Below are 21,980 nucleotides of genomic sequence, written 5' to 3'. Positions count from 1 at the left end.
ACCTGGAACATAAATTCCCTTACAGTTTCTATAAAGCAATTTAGTTTGTCAGTTGCTGATGAAATGGTATGATTTAGAGTCCTGGTTCTATATCTTTCTGCTGATGTCAGTGAGAACCCCCTGTGCAGCAAAGGTACAGCATTTATGGAGTATGTCAAGAACAGAGCCTTGAACTCAAATGGGATAATTATTTTTTCAAAATTTTCTCTGGCTCAAGTATTTATAATACACAAAGAAAACATATTAAGAATACACATATGAGTTTTAAGAAAAAAACTCGAGTTTGGGGTGAGGGATTATTGACTCTGGCTCATTTCCTGGCTGCATGAATGAGAGCAAAACTGTTTGCAAGGCAGTGGAATATGGCAGGATTTCACTCAAAAGCCATCAACCTGTTGAGCAGTATGTTGAATAGATTAGTAGGCTGCGTTTTGTACATAAGATGTGTGATGTCATCCGTCCTCTGTGCTTTCTTCATCGTGTAGTAAAGGGTGGACTGAGAAACAGTTCCTTTAATAAAACCCCTTAAGACTTAGGTTACATCACAGAAACTCATTAATGACCTTACCTTAAGACCTGACCTTAATTTACATTTTAAACCAGTACAAAATACAATCAGCTTCATTAGTGCTTCTTGAACTGTCCAGGCAGAGGTTGGCACAAAGATGGTTTTAAAACAGCTAACCTCTGTCCTAGTAGAAGGTATCTTGAATATTGAACTTGTATGGCATACTTCCAGTGGAAACAGTTTTAATTGCTTTGCCAGCTAGATCAGCCTTTTAAAGACCAGGTATGTGTATTTGTTCACTGTATTTTTTCCCTGTAAGCTTTTCCTCATAAAATTATTTTAACTTTTCATTTTGAAGATGCACTACTTGCATTAACAAAACAATTTCATGATTTGTTTTTCCTCTTCTTCTCTTTAGGAGAAAATGTAAAGTTCCATTATTTTTAACAAAGTAAAACTTCTTTTATCCCACAAGTTATTTTGGGTAATTTATCTCCTGGGTTTTATTATTTGGCAGTTTTCTGCACTTGTGATTTAAAGATTTAACTCTACCTTTTCTTCTCAGTAATGAGCTCAGTATGAAAGAAGATTCCCGTCTAAACTTGCTAGATGATGGCACACTGATGATCCAGAATACTCAAGAAACAGACCAAGGCATTTACCAATGCATGGCAAAAAATGTGGCTGGAGAAGTGAAAACTCAGGAAGTTACTCTTAGATACTTTGAGTCACCAGGTAAAGAACATTAAGTCTGAATTTTGCATTCAGATAGAGAGTTATTTTAATAATAAGATTGTTAAAAAATAAAATGCTTTGGTGCTTGATATGTAGATTTTGTTGGGCTTGGACATCTTAAGACCTGGATTATGAAGCTATAATATCCCTAGAACAAAATAATATAATATCCCTAGAACAAAAATATAACTCAGACAGTTAATTAATATTTTTATTGTACTATGCAATTTTTGTAATAGTCTCATAGGCTGTAGAAGGGTTAGGAAAAGAGGCTTTGCATTGCAACATTTCTCAGTGCAATATCTCTCTGGATACTGAAAACCACAAGCTTCTGAAGAGGCCACTTATGGAAGTTTCGGCACACCCTGTGCAGCCATCCTTGCTCAAGCATCTTTTAGCTCTGTCTAGCCAAGGCCTCATGTTTGTAAGGACTAAATTCCTGTCCAGGACTGTAATGTTTTTAAAACACAGTCTTTGCTGTGAGAACATTTTATTTTGACAGACAGCATCAGGTAAACTTAAAATGTCACTGCATATTACTCATGTACTTGAGAAAAGTTACTTAAAATGTGGCTTAATCAGTTTTGGCTTTTGTGCACTTAGGGCAATTCTTAGTCTGTTTGTGTTTTGGGTCTCAATGTCCATGCCTCTGAAGAGACCTTTCTAAAGATCAGCACAGGAGAGCAAAATATTTGGAAATTGTTTTAATGGGAGTTGACAAAAGAAACTTCAGAGCAATTAAGAGTTTTTGTTTTTATCTATTGATGTCTGCAGTTAGATTAGACTTACAGCAAGGCAGAGTTTGCACTGAGATTAGAGGTGTCCCCAGTTTTAGACTATATTTGTCTAAATCAGAACTGTGCAAGCTAAAAGCTGCATTTAGGCATTGCTGTTTTCTCACAGCCAGACCAAGTTTTGTGATTCACCCACAAAATACCGAAGTGCTGGTTGGAGAGAGTGTTACCTTGGAGTGCAGTGCAACCGGGCACCCTCAGCCACGAATTACCTGGACCAAAGGCGACAGAACCCCTCTACCAAATGACCCTCGTGTCACAATAACTCCATCAGGAGGACTTTACATACAAAATGTGAAGCAGGAGGACAGTGGCGAGTACACCTGTTTTGCAACTAACACCATAGATAACATCCATGCGACTGCATACATCATAGTCCAAGGTAAAAAATGTTAAACTGGGAGAGACATTACTTGAAATTGTGTGGATTTGTCTTTTCTTCTGAGTTGACAGAGCCAAACTAAAAACATAAGAGTTTTTACTTCTAATTTCACTATTGTAGTCCATAGGGAAGTTGCTATACTTTACACAGAGTAAGGTATTATATACTATTTCCCTGAAAATTACATTTCATTGATTATTATCAGAAGTTTAATGTTTTAAAATCTTAACTTCTTACGTTTTGTTTGCATGGAGGAACAAACAAGCAGTGTCAATTTTTTGAGTGATTAAATATTTTCTGTAACAGACAGCAGTGGTAGAGATTAGAATTTGTACCTGGAGAACTTGAAATGAAGTTTTGAATACAGGTCTGTGCTGCTTTTCTTTTGTAGACACTTCAGTGAATGTGGAAACATTTTCTGCTGAGTTTTATAGAAACTATCATACTGCCAGCTGAGGCATTAGACATCTTCTCTGCAAAGCAAAAGTCAAAGTACTATAACATGTGATTGAAAAAATTTTGATATTGTATGTCAATAGTGTGATTATAAAATATTCAAGATCAACTATCAGAAGTCTCCTGTATATATAGATAATATTCTTTGCAAACGTTTTCATGCTGGAACTTTTATTTCCAAAATACTTTGTAACCTTTAAATTTGTTTGCTTCTATTCCCATATTATAGTCTTTAATATGGAACTCTTTAGCTGGCAAGCAGTTAAGATTACAAATGCCTTTTAATGAGTTCTAAAGCTATACAAAACAACTTTTCTGTGTGGTGTTCATTTATTACCAGTGGATAATTTTGTTTTGAGAGCTGAACAAATACTTCTCATATAGTGAGTAGTTAGTGCATAGTGCTACTGCAGAATCTGCCCACGCTCCACTTATTGCTTTCATGGAAGAAAACAGGCAGCTCAAGAAGGTTTTGATTACATTACTTCCTCTTCACAATTTAACCGGGAAGTTTTGAGAGAAAGAGAAGATAATATTTTTAATCCAGGGAAGACTCTATGTTTGATTCTACAAGTCTTACTGTACCTCTTATTTTGGATCTGTCACAGTAGATCCCACATGCCTTCATGGACATCAGGGCCAGGTTGTGAGAGATGTTCCTTTTACACAAGTGGTTGTCCTAACTCTCTTCTCTTTAGGGGTCACAATATAAAAGAATTCCATTAGCATCTCTTTTCCCACCAATACGAGCTATTTTAGCTTACACATGAAATATATAATTTAGTCTTGCATTTTTAAGTTTTTTTTTTTTTAATGGCTTTTTTTCCTCTTCTGTAGCTCTACCTCAGTTTACTGTCACTCCACAAGACAAAACAGTGATTGAGGGGCAAACTGTTGACTTCCCTTGTGAAGCACAAGGTTATCCCCAGCCTGTTATTGCCTGGACTAAAGGAGGTAAGTGTGTTCCATTCTTACTTTTAAACTACCAGGATAGTTTAGCAGTCATATTAGAATCACTTCTTTACTGAAAGGAGCTGCATGTATTTATTTAGCTACGTCTCTGAAGGAAACAGAGTTCATTTCTTTCTCCTTTAGGTGGGAAGGGCAAGGTGTCCTACAGCAGATAGCTGCTCAAGCATTTCTCATTATTAAGTAAAAAAGAGTCACCGAAATATGTATCCATAATAGATTCCTATTAATAAATGTTCAAGAAATATGAAGTGAATTATATGTGGCAGTATGTATCACTGCTGTTGTACTGCAGAAGGAATGGAGATGGCTGTCCTTAGCTGGAGGTCTGAAATTAGGTGGGATGTGCTCTCTTCAGAAACCAGAACAGTGCAGCCTGTAACTGTACCAGCATCTCTGTCACTTAATGCACATTGACAGAAACAATGGGGTGCACTCTGCTGACTGTTCTATCAAGTTATAGCTCTAAAGGTGTTAAGCCAAATACAGAGGAAGAAATATTGTAGTGGATGTTTTATCAGTAAGCGAAAATTCTGTTTGATTTGAGTGAAAAAACTCTAGCAGGCTAAATAACTCCTAGGAAATTCTAAATTATGGTACATAAAACAGATTCTTAACAAATTGTTCATCATTTTGATGCTGATAATGTCCCTGTTTCTCCCTCTACTTAGATTGCTCCAATCAAATAAAATATCCAGAAAGAGAGGATAGGGTACAGACACTGATATAAATGAATTTTTCTTACATTACATTTTTTTCAGGGCCATGTCTAATGGCAATAATATGACATGAGCAGTAACACATGCTGGTGTTTCTATACCTTCTCATTTAGATGCTTTAGCATGCTCCTTAAATGAAAATATTTATTTCTACCACAAACAGAGAAGCGATAAGGATTATGATTGTGTGCATATGTATAATGTGTTTGCTTTTCATGTTTATCTTCTTAGAAGTAAAGGTTTGAAACTTTTTTTCTTGTTTTTTTTTTTTTTGGTGGTTTTGTTTTTTGTTTGTTTGTTTTTTGGTGGTTTTTTGGTTTTATTTTTTTTTTAAGCAACTTTAATAATTTCCAGTGTTCTATAAAATTTAAAACCTGGGCTTCCCTTTTTCTGACACCAAGGGGCTTTGTTGCTATAAAGAGCAAATGTTGTTGTTGTGTGTTTCAGGAGGCCAGCTGTCTGTTGACAGAAGACACTTAGTTCTGTCCTCTGGAACGCTGAGGATTTCCAGGGTTGCTCTGCATGACCAGGGACAGTATGAATGCCAAGCTGTCAACATCATTGGATCCCAGCGGATCGTTGTGTACCTGACTGTGCAGCCTAGAGGTACAGCCCATGGACAGCTGCTGGGAAGGAAAAAAAAGAAAAAAGAGAACAATTTAAGCTTACACTAAAATACACAGTACTGTGTGTGATTGTTTCTGAATAGATCTCCTTTTAGATCCCAGGTGATTTCCAACAAACAAGTCTGCAACTTTGCCAGTATTTGTGCAGGGTATCACTCCATTAGAACAGTCTGTCTTCTGGGAAAGAGGTTTATCTGATTTACTGTGGGTTTTTTTTTGTTTTGGTTTGTTTTTTTTTTGTTTTGTTTTGTTTTTTGGTTTTTTTTTTTGTAAGAAGTGGAGGTTTGCTTTGAGGATTACAGTATTCCTATGCATTGGAGAATATGCTATTTTGTGAAAAGTCTAGTTTCTAATAAGGCTCTAATAAGAGCCTTTATTTTGTGAAAGCCTAGTTTCTAATAAGGCTCTATGATGTTAGTTAAGTGGTATTATTAACACATTTATAATTTTTCCTGTCCAGAAATAGAACACTTTATTTTACAGAAGCAGAACAAACTTCACAAAGAAAAGTCATTGCTTGTACTGAAAATAAACTGACACAAAAGAAAGTCCTAAAACACCAACCCCAAAATCCATTTTTATGTTTTTTTTTTTCAATTAAATTCTAAGTAAGTTACTTCCAGGATAAATTATAATAATATTACCATTCATAATTTATTTAAGTACTTTTATGTTTAACTGAATTCAAGTAGATAAAACATGTAATTCAAAGCATTTCTTTTACTGACCTAATTTAAAATTAATGTATATTAGTAAAAGGGGCTCAAATGAGCTTAGACGTTTGTCAGAAAAAAAATCTATTGATTTTTCTTAGTTTAAGATTGTCAAAATTGAGATTATTTTTTCAACCTATATAAAATGTTGATTAAAATTATATAAAACAAGTATCAGTTTAAAAAAGTTTTATAGCTTTCCTGCTGAGTTAAATTCCACTGGACTTGAGTAAAGTTTAATAAAACAATTTTTATGCAACTCAGGTTGCTAAATTTAGTCACCAAAAGATAGTAAATACAAGATTGAAGGCTGAATATGTGACATGAAATTGGAGCTCCGCACAGATTATTTGCAATGCTGTTTTCAATTGTGCAAGAAGAGAAATTTTCTTTTGGGCTTCTAACAAAGGACAGTTCACCTGAGGAATGTTTAGTCATTGGTCACTGTGGTTCAGTCAGTTTTAATAAACACAGATTAATGGTCCAGGTCTGTTTGCTGGCATGACTTAGCTCACATCCACAGAGCCAGACTCTCTTACCTCCCAGTCCTGGACACCTGCCTCTGGATGCCTTATTTGAACTGATTTCTGGTCCTTTACAGGCATTTGTGTACAGTTTAACAGTAAGGCCAGATTTGGTTGGTAATATAAATGACTGCAGTGGAGCCAAATACTTCTCTGTAAAAGCACAGCCCTCCACCCTCTCCCACCCCCCCCCTAAATATCAGTATCATGTCATCAGTATAGCAGTATATGTTACAGCAAAAATAGAATTCTTCATGTCTTCATAATTTTATATGTGCTTCTTATGATGATATCTGAGTGCCAGGCATCAGTTTGGATTTGAAGACAAATAAGTTTAAAAACACATTAATTTTATTCACAGTGGATTTAGGTAACAGTGTACTCTGGCCTTAGAATTTAAGGTGATTTTTTTATATTTTGAGGGCTGAGGATTATAGGTGTCATAGAGGTAGGAGCTCTGTCAAGACTCAGCACCTCAGCAAGTCAAGCTGAGAAACTTATTAGAATGAGTTGTGAAAGGTTTTGCTTTGTCATCTGAGAAATTGCAGTCATCGCAACTTCAAAAAATTAAAACTAAACAAAAAAAAAAGATCACCAATTAATGCAATATTCATTCTGATGACTTTGTACAGGTTTAGCTATTAACAGAAATATTTTTCAGAGCCCTTAATACATGGAACTTAAGTGGTTTTGACAACTACTAGCCTATTATGTTAGAAGTTAAGAATACTTTAAAATCATCCTGGAGCAGACATCAGAAACAAGGTCATAGAACCATTAAGGTTGGAAAAGACCTTTCATCAAGTCCAACTGTCAATGTAGCACTACCACCATGTTCACCATTGAACCATGTCCTTAAGTGCTATATCCACACATTTTTGAACACTTCCACGGATAGTGGCTGTACAATTTCCCTGGACAGTCTGTTCCAGTGCTTGACAGCATTTTCTGTGCAATTTTTTTTTCCCTATATCTAATCTAAACCTCCTCTGGTGCAACTTAGGAGCATTTCATCTCATCCTGTCACTTGTTACCAGCCCTTCTCTGGACATGCTCCAGCACCACAATGTCATTTATGTAGTGAGAGGCCACAGCTGGACACAGGACTCGAGGTGGGGCATCACCAGTGCTGAGTACAGGGGGACATTTCCTGCCCTGCTTCTGCTGCCACACTATTGCTGATTTGGGCCAGGATGCCACTGGCCTTCTTGGCCACTTGGGCACAGCGGGCTCATGTTCAGCTGCTGTCAGCCATCACCCTCAGGTTCTTTTCCACGGGGCAGCTTTCCAGCCACTCTGCCCTCAGCCTGCAGCACTGCAGGGGGTTGTGATCCAAGGGCAGCACCTGGCTCTTGGCCTTGTTGTACCTCATATAATTGGCCTCAGCCCATTGATTCAGCCTGTCCAGCTCCAGTGTCTTTCTACTCTCCAGCAGATCAACACTCCCAACTTGGTGTTGTCTATGACCTTGCTTAGGGTGCACTTGATCCCCTCAGTCAGGTTGTCAATGAAAATATAACCAAGGCTGGCCCTAATACTGAGCCCTGGGGAACACCACTTGTTACTGGCCACCAATTTGATGTAACTCCATTCACTGCTCTCTCTGGGCCTGATAATGCAGCCAGCTTTTTATCCACAGAATATACATCCATACCATGGGAAGCTAGTTTCTTCGAGGAGAATTTAATCCCTAAAATTATGTTATAAGCAAGTAAAAGCCTGAAGATAGAATCATGTAACAGATCAAGAAATGTTCAGCAACTGATAAAACCAGAGTGCTGACCTATTTTTTGATCATCTTTTGCACAAGTTGTGTTTCATACTTCATACGGTGTATCATTTGGCTTTTTTAGTGACTCCTGTATTTGCCAGTGTTCCCAGTGACATGACAGTGGAGGTTGGCACAAACGTGCAGATCCCATGCAATGCTCAAGGAGAGCCGGAGCCAGTCATTACATGGAATAAGGTATTACATACTCAGTTATTGCAGAAAGGCAGTGGCCTTACCGTCTCTTCATAATTAATTATTGAAAGTGCACATTGCCAAATTATTGCTTCCTATGGTGTCTAAAAACATTATCTGAAGTACAATCGGTAAGTATTTAATACAGAGCATGTATATAGATACGAAACCTGAATTTTATATAGATAAATATACATATGTATTTATGCAAATTATTATGCAGCCCAGCTACACTTCATAATGTATGCCTTAAAAGGTCTGTATTTAGTAACAGTTTGGTGTGAATAGCCTACTAATATTCACATTTTCAATGATATTATAGATATAAGCAATAAGAAATGCTGTACTGGAGCCATTTGCTACGGCTAGGTTGAGACCAACCAGGACAGGCTTTGATAATTTTCTGGTAACCTCTTTGTGGCTTTGATTTTCATTGATGTAATAAGTGCTTTATCAAACTATAGAGTATTAGCAGAGTTACCAGGGAATTAAGGAATTGCTAATATTGATACTCAATTGTTCTGATTATATTCTTTTTTTCAAGTAGTAGTGAATATTAGAAATTTACTCTAATGAACCTTAAATAGCTTCTAAATGTACTGCATTCTAAATGTACATGAAGAACTGATATACGTAAAACTCTTGAGACCTATTTCAGTTGGTTAATTTTCAGAAAAATAAAATACATATGTTCTCAAGTGGTATTTTTCAGTCCTAGATCTTATGTGGTGAAAGCCTATTAAAATACTTTTATTTGTAATAAAGAGTAATTTTAGAAGTAAAGAAACACACTGTACAATTTATAAGTACTTGTGATTTTTCTGTATAAGTTTATCTAAATCTGTCTGACTGTAAACTTGGCATACAAAATAGAAATATAAAAAATAAAAGCAGAAGAGAAAAAGATGACAAAAACATCATGTATGAAAATGAGTGTATTTTGAATAAGTCAACTTTGGGCTTTCCTGCAGGATGGAGTACAGGTAACTGAGAGTGGAAAATTTCACGTTAGTCCGGAGGGGTTTCTCACCATCCGCGACGTTGGCACAGCCGATGAAGGTCGCTATGAGTGTGTTGCCCGCAACACCATAGGATACTCCTCTGTTAGTATGGTGCTTAGTGTAAATGGTAAGATACATGACTCAGTAGGACTTGGATTGTTAGTTTTGTTCTAATTGTCTAACCCATAAGATGAAACAAAGTTGTAAAGATACTAAATTAGTTATTTTATTCATGTGGCTATTTTCCTCCCATAACTTTTGCCCCCCCCCCATACTTTGGTAAGATGTCGCAATAAGAGTATCTCTAGGTGTTAAACCCCAAAACCAACAATGCTTTGGGCTCAAGTGAATCTTTCAACTTTCTTCTTTAGATATTATTTAGAGCTTTTAGAATTTGCTAGTCAAATGCCCAGTCTAATTTTTAGAAATAACTTGACAAATGTCTTCTGGCATCTTCAAAGGGACACTTGCAGCACTTCACTGGAAATTAGGCTGCAACTATTGCAAAATAGTTCAGGAATATTATATGGACCTCAAGAAGCTAAAAGAAAAAACAAAAAGAAAAGGAGAATATTTTATCTTGTTTTAATTATTTGAAATTAATAATGGCAAATAATAGTTATAAATTATTACTATGTAATAAATGTCAATAAAGCAGCAAAAGAGGCTAAGGAAATAAATTTTCTACAAAGATTGGCCATAGAGCTTTTCTGACTTATTTACTGAAATAGCTGATTTTTCAGTTTAATTTTGATGGAAAATAAAAGAAAACTGTCTAATTTCTGTCTCTCAATAGGGAATATATGACAATATCTTTGTATCTTCAAAAAATTAGTATAGAACAGTGATTTTTTTTTTGGTGTTTTGAAGATTAGTGTGAAGATATCTTCAATATACTTGGTATTTTTCCCAGTGCTATTTGGGATATTCCGTATTTTGTTTACTAAATTGATAAAGATGTACCAGTGATTTTTCCAATGTACTGTGTGCCATAGCATCAACAAAAGTATGATGTTACCTGTCTTAGGTTGCTTTTAGTAGATTTTTAATCTGTACTTTGTTCTATGAAAATTATTTCTTTAATCTGTAAAGATTACTCAGGAGAGAAAGATTATAAGGCTAGGAATCATTCAGTAATAAGATTCCTATATCTACTTTTATGAAGTAGGAAAGGAAAGAAAGTCCATGAAAATCAGTTAATCTGGCTACTCTGGAGATGCAGAGCAAAAAACCATTTTTGTTTAGGAAAGATTACCTAAGTCATTAAGAGTGCTGAAAAATGAAATCATGAGTTGAAATAAAACCCCAGTTTCATTCACTTATACAGGTGTAGATTCATCATTCTAGTCTGCTGAAATCAGCAAACTAAAAAACTACTTATTTGCTGATTTGCAGTTAATAATTGAATATGGGTAATTTCTTCTAAACTGTAGCATAAATATACCTAAAATTAGTGAAACTACACTTCATTAATCTGCATTCCATGTGAAACTTTAAATTAAATTTCTCCTTCATACTAGTGGGATATGAGATGCTGTTTTGCTATGGCTACTTTAAAAACTGGTGGTGTCAGGGGATCAAGGAGGACAAGTGGAGAGATTATAAGTATTGGTTAATTGCTGTGTGGATATTATTTGTAATGACATAGCCAGAAATTCCTAAAATCTTGCATGGCATAATTTCTTTTAAAAAGGGTAATGTTTTATGAATGTTTCTAAACCAAAACACTTTCCTAAGACTGAGACAAAATAAAGACATATGTATAGAAGCTGGGAACAGGTTTTGCTGGCTGTGTTGGATAATATTTTAAAGATGCTTTCCTTTAGCCATTTATTTTTGTTGTTTTTAAGAGTCATTCCCTCTCCCTGACCAATTTAAAAAAAAGTAATGTGGGAAACTCTTACAAGAAGCTTTAACTTCTAACATTTATCAGTCTAAACAAAGAACTGCTAGCAATAAATAATCTAAACAAAAATAAAGTACAGAATAGTTAACGTCTGAGAAAGGTTTATACCTCAGCCCACATATAATGTATACCATTAATCAGATTGCCCTGCAAGTAAACACCAAGTTTACATCTAATGTAGACAGCATTAAGGAGGGTAACCAGCCACTGGATTTCTAAAGACTGCAATTTTGCACTGTTCACATCATTCAAGGCACGCAAACATGCTGAAACAACTAAAATTTAAACCTGTAAATGGCATTTCTTCCTAAAATAAGTAGCTTATCTGATAGTGTTTCTGTGTGGTTGCTGTTGAAAATGATGCTGTCAAGCAAGTACAGTTGGTAATTAGGACAGATCAGGGTCTACTGCCCTCAGGCAGTGTGGAAAGGGCAGCTGATTTTGGATGCTGGGAATATATTGCCAAAAGCCTGAGACTGGTCTCCGGGCACAGAAAGGGGCTTCATCTGCAGCTATAGAGTTCCAGAGAGCTCTGTATTTATTTGATGGTATAGATGGTTAAGTTTGACTAAGTGGGCCCCAGACTTTGAAACTCATCTAGGGACAATTTAAGCTGACACTTAGGAAGGAATAATGAAAAGTTGCCTAGGGAAAAAATAAAAAAAAGAAGTAATGAAAAGCTTATAAACAACAGTTTTTATGTCAGATGATTTTGTACATCTGCTGATTTTATACCAGTATATTTGCTTTTGACTTTTTCCCTACTTTACCCTTCTTCCTGTGTGACTTTTCCAATCTAAACACACTCTGCAAATTGTTAGCTATTGCCCCTGGATCTGGTAATTCCTAGTTTAGACTGAAAGGAAGGTTATTAGTCCTACATAGTTTGTACAAACATCCCACTGCAGCAAAGCACAAAAGGCCTATGCATTTTTGAGTTTCCAGTGTTGTATATGGTTATTAAATAGCATTAAGTATGTGAGTTTTAATCTAGTATTTAAAAGATAATTGTAAAGTAGGAAACAAAGTAGTGATCTAAATAAAAAAAAATATTTACTGCCCTTTAAAATTAATTTGTGTTACTTATTATACTAAGACCAGCAGAAGAACAATGCTAATTTGTGTTCATTCAGTTACGTAAATTATGTTCATTATGTACCACTTGCAGCACATTCCTGTAAGGCCTTTAAGCTCTTATATTGAATTCAATACTAATTCAGAACTAGCTGAAATCAAAGGGGAAATATGCATTGATTTCAGTGGTTATAGTTCAGGCTCTTGATATCAACACCTGAAACCTGATAATACACCAGAAAAAACCCTTAATAATAATAATTAATTTTTATTTGGTCATCTGCATTTGAAATTGTAGGACAGATAAACACTCTATGCATTTATCTTTATCTTGGTTTTGAGTTACAAGCTAGATGACTTTTAAACTTAGGTTAACTTCTGTTTTAAATTAATTTTTATTCTACTTTAATATGCCTTGATAGAATTCCAAAATGGTTAAGAATTTTATATTTGGATGAACTAACATTTATAGAACAAGGGTTTACTTTGTAGAACTGAAATGATGTCGTGTCTAGACTCTGTTTTATGGAAATATCTTTTTGTGTGTGGCCATTTTTGCAATAACACGTGAATTCCTTTTTCTCTAGTTCCTAATGTCAGCCGAAATGGAGATCCTTTTGTGCAAACATCAATTGTGGAAGCAATTGCAACTGTTGACAGAGCAATAAATTCAACACGTACACATCTGTTTGACAGGTATCTCCTTTTTTTTTTTCTTTTTAATTGAGAAGTCAGAATTAATTTTGTATATACCAGAAATAATGTGAGATTTATTAAACAATAAACCATTTTGTTACTTAAAAGATATTGATAGTGTCTGGTTGTTTCTGAGAATAATAACAGTTTGACATGTAAGGATTGTTATTGTTCGTACACTCTTGTTGAGATCTCTGTTCATTGCAGCAGCTCTTCTGCTGAAATAATGTGTATTAAAATGCTACTAAATATTTAATTACTACTAAATATTTAAATTTTTATTATTTTATTGAATTTTTTTCTTCTTGGTTTGCCTTCCATTTTGAGATGAGTAACCAAGGTATGTACTAATCATGTTGCTGAACATTTATATGATTTACGTAGTGTTGTTGTTTTGTAACCCCTGTGTACACTTACTGTTTTTTTCCAAATTATCTATCAGTCGTCCTCGTTCTCCAAATGATTTGCTAGCCTTATTTCGATACCCAAGGGACCCATACACTGTTGAGCAAGCAAGAGCTGGGGAAATATTTGAAAGGACCTTACAGCTTATTCAAGATCATGTACAAGATGGTCTAATGGTTGACCTGAATGGAACAAGTCAGTATTCTTTCCTTTTTCTTCTGTTTTGACGTGTATTTGCCTTTTTAAGTCATTATACTTCAGGAGACATTAATTCTCTGAGGTTTGGTCCCAGCTGCAAAATCATTACATTAAAAATGGTGAAGTATTTGACTTTGTAAAACTTTAACAAATTCCATCCTTGGTTTGTACATTATTCACTATATAACTCTGAGCTCTCCAAGTGTAGTGCTTTTTCTCACACTGACATATTAGGAAAAAGTTCAGATTCTGATTCTTCTGCTGGTCGAACTTAGTATAATGGAAGGCCATAATGTATCCTCTTTGTTAATTCTCTGTGTGTTTATTTATTAGGATCACTGTCTCAGAACAGATTTTTCTCTTGTGTGGTAAAAATAAGCAGTGTTCCTGTTTCTTTAAGAAAAACCATTTAATATCAGTGTGCCTTGGCAAGGAGAAAATATGACATAACAAGAAGGATTTGTATATCTTACAAACCAAGGATTCTGCATGTATCACAATAGTATTCAAAGAATTATTTTCTACTTTATGAGTGTCAAACTAAGCTAATTGCTTTGTTTAACACTGACATGATGTAATGAGAAATACAGTTCTTGTTGCTTTTTATAACTAGCAAAAAAAGGTGTGAGGTTTAATTTCTGCCTTTTAGGTATTGGATTCCAGTCAAACTCATGAAGTCCAGCTGGAGTACTTACAACTAATGTGTGTAGATAAATGGGTGGATAGGCTTGAAACATAGGATTAAAGCATTTGGAAATAATAATAGAGTTTTAGGAGAGCTTTTGAGACTTGAGACATAGCCAAAAACTATCCTGACAATCTAGAGGAAATACTTTTACTCATTGCATTAATTTTGATATTTATAATTGAGTATTTATTGTAACTTCTGAAAATTTTAACACTGACCATGAACTATCAAGTATTTATAAGACCAAAGATAACAAGCTTTGTGGTGTACTGTCACATTTGCTAGTAAAAGCAGCTTGTTACTCATTATTAGAGCCCAGTAGATAATTCTTGATTAATTGTTTATCACAAAATCTTACTCAAAATTCTTTGAAAGCTGATGTATTATAAGAGCCACCCTATTTGGTTTGGTTCTCTGATTAGATGCATATGCAAGAATATTGAATATATACGCTATAAATATATAGTACTAGCAATATATAAATGTGATATGTGAGAACTGGTTGACTAGGATTCATAATAGTGAAACACCTAAAGTTTACCAAAAACTGGCACTAAAACCTATGGATACTAGTTAATAAAAACAAAAATTGGCAACTTTTTGTGATACTGGAAATTCTGTTTGCAACCAGATCTTGCTTTTTAGACCTACAGAATCCAAAGAAACCTGTCTTTTAGGGAAACTTGAATAGTAAAATAAATCTGTTTTCATTTAAGTTGCCCAATACTCCAATTTTTAATAGTAAATTTTGTACTTGTTTCATTTTATTTTGAAATACAGAGCCAAATGAAAGGTGTTATTTAGCACTTTAGCACTGAGAACAGTTGAGAAACGTGACAGATTCCCAGTCAGAGATTTTTTTTTTTGTTGCAAAATCTTTGAATATCCCAAGGAGAGATTATGGAGCCAAATTCTCCTCCGCAGTGGCAGACTGTATAACAAGGGGAATGACCATTAATGGAGGTTCACATTAGACATTAGGAAACAGTTTCTCACCAGAAGACCAGTGCAGCATTGAAACAACTAATCCAGAAAGGTGGAGGAGTCTCAGACTTAGCAGATTTTCAAGCCTGCTGGACCAGCTATACAGGTATCTAGTGCTGGAAACAGCTCTACTTCTAGCAGGAGCTTGGTCTGGATAAGAGGTCCCTTATAATCTATATTTCTATGACTCTATGAAACATCTTCCTTGCTTCAAAAAGAAGGTAATATGTGAATTGAGCTAGCCAGCTTCTAAGCACTGGAAATGCCCAGTGCCCAGCCATTTAGAGAGCAGAGGCAAAGTTAGTGCCTACAATGGAAGAGGCAATCAAGGATTAGCAACTGGCATCAGAAAGCTAAAATCTAATCCATCATGAGATATTACATCCCACTTGAGCTTCTAAAGAGAGAACCTGAGCCTTTTATTATAAATTAGTACTGAAGGTCATTCCACCCAAAAGGTCCACAGTCAAGTTTTGCTCACAACTTGATTTCAGAAATAATTATCATAAGCAAATAACTTCATAATGAATGATGGTCATTTAAACAGGAGGGTTATTATAAAGAAGATAAGTTTTCTGGACATAATTCTAGAATTAAACTGGTAGCTAGGCAGCCCTGGTAGCCAGGATATTTTAATATGCTACCAATTATATCCTCTAAGTGTGTATTTTGCTGCATTACCCAGTGGCACTTACAGGTTTTGCTCTGTGATTTGATTTTCTTTTCCTAGTATGGAATATTCCATAAAATAATTTCTGTATGTCTGCATGAGCGTGTTAGCTTTGCCTAATGCAAGCACTAAATATCTGATATCTTTGCTTTGACTTGTAAACCATGTGGAGTACTCATAGTCTAAGGCTGAGAAAACAGCTTCCCTGGCTGAGCACAGCTCCTGTCCCAGCTGGACAACTTTGAGCCGCACAGTCCCTTTCAAGGCAAAGACAAGGCTGGGCTTAGGTAGTTTGTTTGCAATTGCCCTGTATTGTGGAGGTTGGCAGAGAGCCAGCTGTGCCTAGCACATGTTTATGTGTTGAATTTAGATGAAGACCATTGTCTTTGCAGGCACACTGGGACTGAGCTCAGGATTAAAAGTAACATTTCCCAGCTGTGTGCAATCAACCAATACCGACCTCTTGCAAAACTGCATTCAGTTCATATTTTTGAGTGTTTGCCATCATGTTGGGAACCCCTGAAGTCTGTGGGAGTGCAGTACCCCTCTACACTCACTCATTTACTTGTTTCTTTTTGCCTTTATACTGCTTGTTTGATTTTATTGCTGACTGCAAGCTTTCCAGATCAAGATCCATGGTGGTGTATGATGGTTTCTAATTAGCTAAACGTACATCAACACTGCCAAATACTCCACCTCCTAGACTTTCTCCTGGATCCTGGAACCTTGTTCATCCACGCTCTTTATCCATTAGTCACTCATAGTGTGCCTTTTGCTTTGGACCACTGGCTCCTTTTTGAATTTGTCCCCACTTACTGTGCTTTGGTATGATTTGTTATAGGTCTTGAATAATGTGAATTCTTTTCAACTTAAATGAAAAATGGGGTCCAGGCCTACATTCAGTCCAGGAGTACAAAGTAAAGATTTTCTGAAGGAAGCCTACTCTTGGATACAGTAGATGTGTCTTACTCAGCAGCAAAAATTTCACTTTACTGAGACATTTCTGTTGATCTACAAAAGTTGATAATGTAGATGTAGCCAGAATTTTTCCCCCTGAAATAAAATCCAAATGTTACTAAGTAAAAATCACTTTTACAATGATTCCTAATAGGCAGCAAGGACAAGGCTCAGGCTGACTCTTCTACTATTTGCAGTCAGCCAACACTGTACTGGGAGGCCTTATGGTCTTCAGTCCTTCCACATGCCATCATACCACAACAGAGATCATACTGTATGTAACCTTTGTTTGAGGTTCTCAAAACACAATTCTAATGAATTACAGTGTATATTTTGTAGGTATTATTTTTCTATGAACTGAGAAAAAAATACAAGAAAATGATAAGTATGTTTTAGTCTCAGAGGTGAATGGTGTGGATTGCAGAAGAAATCTGTGCCAAATGTTCCACAAACACTACTATTGTATGGAAACTCGTCCAGGGTAATGTGAATATGAGTTACTCCACAACATTTGTCCTAGAGATCATTCCACGTTTGGCTCTATTGCTGGTGGTTATTTTATTTTTTCATTGATTTCTTTTTCTTGAAATTTGAAACGTTCATTGTAATGAAGCAAAACAAAATACTATTGTCCAGTGAATGAGCCAGTCTCAAACCCGAAAGTCTTGATGTCCATTTAAGTGTTACTTTTTAAAAATGCTTTTACTAACATGAGGAAAATGTTCTATTTGTCTCAATATGAAGCTTTTATTTCTGAAAATATCTCTGCTTTTTTAAATGACAAAATGGACTCCTTTTGTGATCATTTTGTAAAAGTTGCACTTGAATTGGCATTTTAGTTTCCTCCTGACCTAGTGGTGCTGAAGTTGTTCAAATGACCTAATGCTCAAATATACATATATGATTATTGCTGTCCTTATCGAAAAATATGAATGTTTAATCTTGATGGGAAATGTAAAATAAAAAAAGAAAAGTAGCATTTCAAATACGTTTGTGATCTGTGGGGGGACCGTGAGTCTATGAATTCTCTGATAGTTTTATTTCTGTTTTCTCTTTCAGGTTATCACTATAATGACCTTGTATCCCCACAGTACTTGAATCTGATAGCCAATCTCTCAGGCTGTACAGCTCATCGACGAGTGAACAACTGCTCCGATATGTGCTTCCACCAGAAGTACAGGACACACGATGGAACCTGCAACAACCTTCAGCATCCCATGTGGGGCGCTTCTCTGACAGCTTTTGAACGTCTGTTAAAGTCAGTCTATGAAAATGGATTTAATTTGCCTCGGGGAATTGAACCCAGAAGACTCTCTAATGGCTACCCACTCCCAATGCCTCGCTTGGTTTCAACTACTCTCATCGGGACGGAAACCGTAACTCCTGACGACCAGTACACTCACATGCTCATGCAGTGGGGTCAGTTTCTTGACCATGACCTTGACCTCACCGTGGCTGCGCTAAGCGAGGCCAGGTTTTCAGATGGTCAGCATTGCAGTTCTGTTTGTACAAATGATCCTCCATGCTTTTCAATCATGATACCACCAAATGATCCCAGAGTTAGAAATGGTGCACGCTGCATGTTTTTCGTACGCTCCAGCCCGGTTTGTGGAAGTGGCATGACATCTCTCCTGATGAATTCTGTGTACCCACGAGAACAGATCAACCAGCTGACTTCATACATTGATGCGTCCAATGTGTACGGCAGTTCGGACCACGAAGCACTAGAAATCAGAGACTTGGCAAGTCAAAGGGGTCTTCTGAGGCAGGGCATTGTACAGAGATCTGGCAAGCCCCTTCTTCCATTTGCCACTGGCCCACCAACAGAATGTATGAGAGATGAAAATGAAAGCCCAATACCCTGCTTTTTGGCTGGTGATCAGCGCTCTAATGAACAGTTGGGTCTTACCAGCATCCACACATTGTGGTTTAGAGAACACAACAGAATTGCCACAGAGCTACTGAAACTCAATCCTCACTGGGACGGTGACACAATATATCACGAAACACGCAAAATTGTTGGGGCAGAAATGCAACACATAACATTTAGCCACTGGCTTCCTAAGATCTTTGGAGAGGTAGGCATGAAGATGCTTGGCGAATATAAGGGTTATGATCCCAGTGTTAATTCTGGCATAACTAATGAGTTTGCAACTGCCGCTTTTAGGTTTGGTCACACACTCATTAATCCTTTTCTGTATCGACTGGATGAAAACTTTGAACCTATTCCACAAGGCCACCTACCTCTTCACAAGGCATTCTTCTCTCCATTTCGGATTGTAAATGAAGGAGGCATTGATCCACTTCTAAGGGGATTTTTTGGTGTTGCTGGTAAGATGCGTGTCCCCTCACAATTACTCAATACAGAATTAACAGAAAGACTCTTCTCCATGGCACGTACTGTGGCTTTAGATCTGGCAGCTATGAATATTCAGAGAGGCAGAGATCATGGAATTCCTCCCTACCATGATTTTAGAGTTTACTGTAATCTTTCTTCAGCTCAGACTTTTGAAGATCTGAAAAATGAAATTAAGAATCCTGAAATCAGGGAGAAACTTAGCAGGTGAGCCTGAGGTGAAGAAAAAGTCAATTATCTCAATGTGCATGCAAAAACCGTATCTGAATGTCTTATCTAGAAAAAGATACTTGCTAAGAAAGTCTTAACAGATTTTTAAGAAACTTCCATCAGTACCAGAAAATATATGTTAACAATTTCCACATTCAGATAATTTCTCTGCTTCTACATCTCTATGAACAGTAAGAGTATATGCAGTATATATACAGTAATATATACTGCATGTGTTCATGAAATTATTAATTGGAAATGCCTAGTTTTGTAAATGCTGTTACATATGAATGCTAAGGCCATATTAAATGACAACTTCATGCAAGTTTTAGATGTTCAATTCCATTAATTCTGTACAGTGAAACAAATGTCAGTAGCGTCCACTGTACTGTCATGTGGACATCCTTCACTACCAGTAATGAGTTCTTCTTTAGAGATTCAGTGTTTGAAATTAAATCTACATCTACCAGCCCCCTAGCTTATTTGCTCAAAATTAAAGACAGAGAATTAGTCTCAGCTATAGAAATATAAAATTGGTTTACAGAGGCACAGGAAATAGAAGCTATAAAAAAGAAACAATTCTAAGAAATCAGAAGAAGGCTGCTAGGAGAAAAAAAATTGCAGGTTAGACGTGCAGACCCACATGGTGTATAGAAACTGCATTGCAGGATTTCTTCTGTATACACTCACAACTTGTTCACAAAAGATGTAGTGTTATCACTACATTTTTTCCTGTGAGTTTTTTGTTAGTTATTTTAGCTTCACCATTTACTGTTTAGTTTGTAAATAAAAAAATATTTGTTATTCCATATTTGTATTTTTCAATTTATAGGTTGTATGGCTCCCCACTGAACATAGACCTATTTCCTGCTCTAATGGTGGAAGACTTAGTTCCAGGGAGTCGACTGGGGCCAACTTTGATGTGTCTGTTAAGCACGCAGTTCAGGCGTATTCGGGATGGAGACAGGTACATTAAAATACTATGGAAACCAAAATGAATTTTAACTTAAGGATGCTTAATAACAGTTGTAAGGTCTTGTTTCCAAAACAAACTCCATTTTATGTTCATTTATGATTTTAAAATATTACTGAAAAGATGAAGAATACATGCTTGAAACATTGTTAGAAGCCATGATTATTAATTCTGTTACTTTTTGTGGTGAATATCATACTGACTCCCAAAAACACAACAGCCAACACATGCTGAGTTTCTTTTTGCCAAATATTCAAGTAATTTACCTTTTTGAAACAATGATGCTTCTCTCATTGTTATTGAGTTATTTTATTGGCAAAGAAATTGTGGTTGTTACTTAAGCATAGGTTGGAACAGTATCACTCTGTATATATAACCCTATGCATACTACAGTATAACAGTCTATGCACCAAAAAAAGTGCTAAAAACAGACAGGGTAATTCAAAGACCATAATTTGATAATTGTTTTTAAATTACTTTAAATTCTAATTATATAATTGTGTGTATATATATATATATATATATAATTAAAATGATTCAAAGTAAAAATACTCTAAATATATGCAAATATAAATGAAATAATTATAAATAAAATATATTTAATTTTGAAGAAATTCTCATTTTCAGTTTTTAGAATACCTGAAATAAGAGAGTAGTCATTTCTCTTGTCACAGCAACCAGATGTCTTTTGCACACTTTCAACACACTTGTTCAGCATCTGAAAATCAACATTTCCCTCATTTTAACATAATTTATTACCTAGAATCCTGTTCTTATCATGGCATGAGAGTATATAGACTTAGGCTGGTTAATTCAATCCTAGTGAAAGGAAAACAGAGGAAGAATTAGGAAATTAGATTTGATTCTCTTTATTTAATGCTATTTTCTTGCATTAAGTTATTAAATTGGTACTTAGAATACTATAAAGGTTTTTTTATTTTTGTAATCAATAACCCAAACCTTTTTCTGTGCTGTTTTAAGATTCCCTAAACTTTTTTGCGTAAAATATGTTTAAAAATAAAGCTGTGAAGCATATAACTCTCATGCCTGGAGGTAGAGAGAGTAAAAAGGGAAGAAATATATGCAGTATATGCTCCAAGTTACTGATGACAAGTACCTATTTGAGTCACAACAGGTTATCTATACTTCTTTTTGTTTATATGTGTTTGCATTTTTTCTGCAAAAGCACCTTTTCCTGTTTTGTTTTCTGATACAACGTTTTGAAACACTAGCTAAACATTGAATATTTAGGAAAGCGGATTCTGATGTCCAAGGAATACAAATATTTGGAAGTAACATGTCAGCAAATAGTAAAATATTATTAGACATAATGAAAGCAACTCTTATTTCCTTGAAAAGCCTTTTCAATGGGCAGAGGATCAAAGCTGATAACACCATGCAAAGCAGATGTGTCTGTGCATGAAAAAGGAATGATATATGAAGGGAGCCTAACTTTATGTGAAGATGGAAATT

At 35.7% G+C, this 21,980-nt stretch overlaps 1 protein-coding gene across 1 annotated transcript in view; it reads left to right on the top strand.

Annotated features, from left to right (window-relative positions):
* The window catches only part of PXDN (peroxidasin), an 87,158-nt gene that overhangs the window by 48,603 nt on the left and 16,575 nt on the right, over window positions 1–21,980 (top strand). The window contains exons 9-18 of the mRNA XM_021551105.3: window positions 1,074–1,243; window positions 2,147–2,419; window positions 3,713–3,829; window positions 5,011–5,169; window positions 8,280–8,392; window positions 9,361–9,517; window positions 12,958–13,066; window positions 13,509–13,666; window positions 18,028–19,531; window positions 20,367–20,501. Coding sequence (XP_021406780.1) covers window positions 1,074–1,243; window positions 2,147–2,419; window positions 3,713–3,829; window positions 5,011–5,169; window positions 8,280–8,392; window positions 9,361–9,517; window positions 12,958–13,066; window positions 13,509–13,666; window positions 18,028–19,531; window positions 20,367–20,501 — 2,895 coding nt within the window. The remainder of the gene's footprint in view (window positions 1–1,073; window positions 1,244–2,146; window positions 2,420–3,712; window positions 3,830–5,010; window positions 5,170–8,279; window positions 8,393–9,360; window positions 9,518–12,957; window positions 13,067–13,508; window positions 13,667–18,027; window positions 19,532–20,366; window positions 20,502–21,980) is intronic.

This window comes from Lonchura striata, chromosome 3 (assembly GCF_046129695.1).
Source record: "Lonchura striata isolate bLonStr1 chromosome 3, bLonStr1.mat, whole genome shotgun sequence".
Taxonomy (NCBI): Eukaryota; Metazoa; Chordata; class Aves; order Passeriformes; family Estrildidae; genus Lonchura; species Lonchura striata.
The sequence above is the reverse complement of the archived record's forward strand: the minus strand, read 5'-3'. Positions and strand labels throughout refer to the sequence as shown.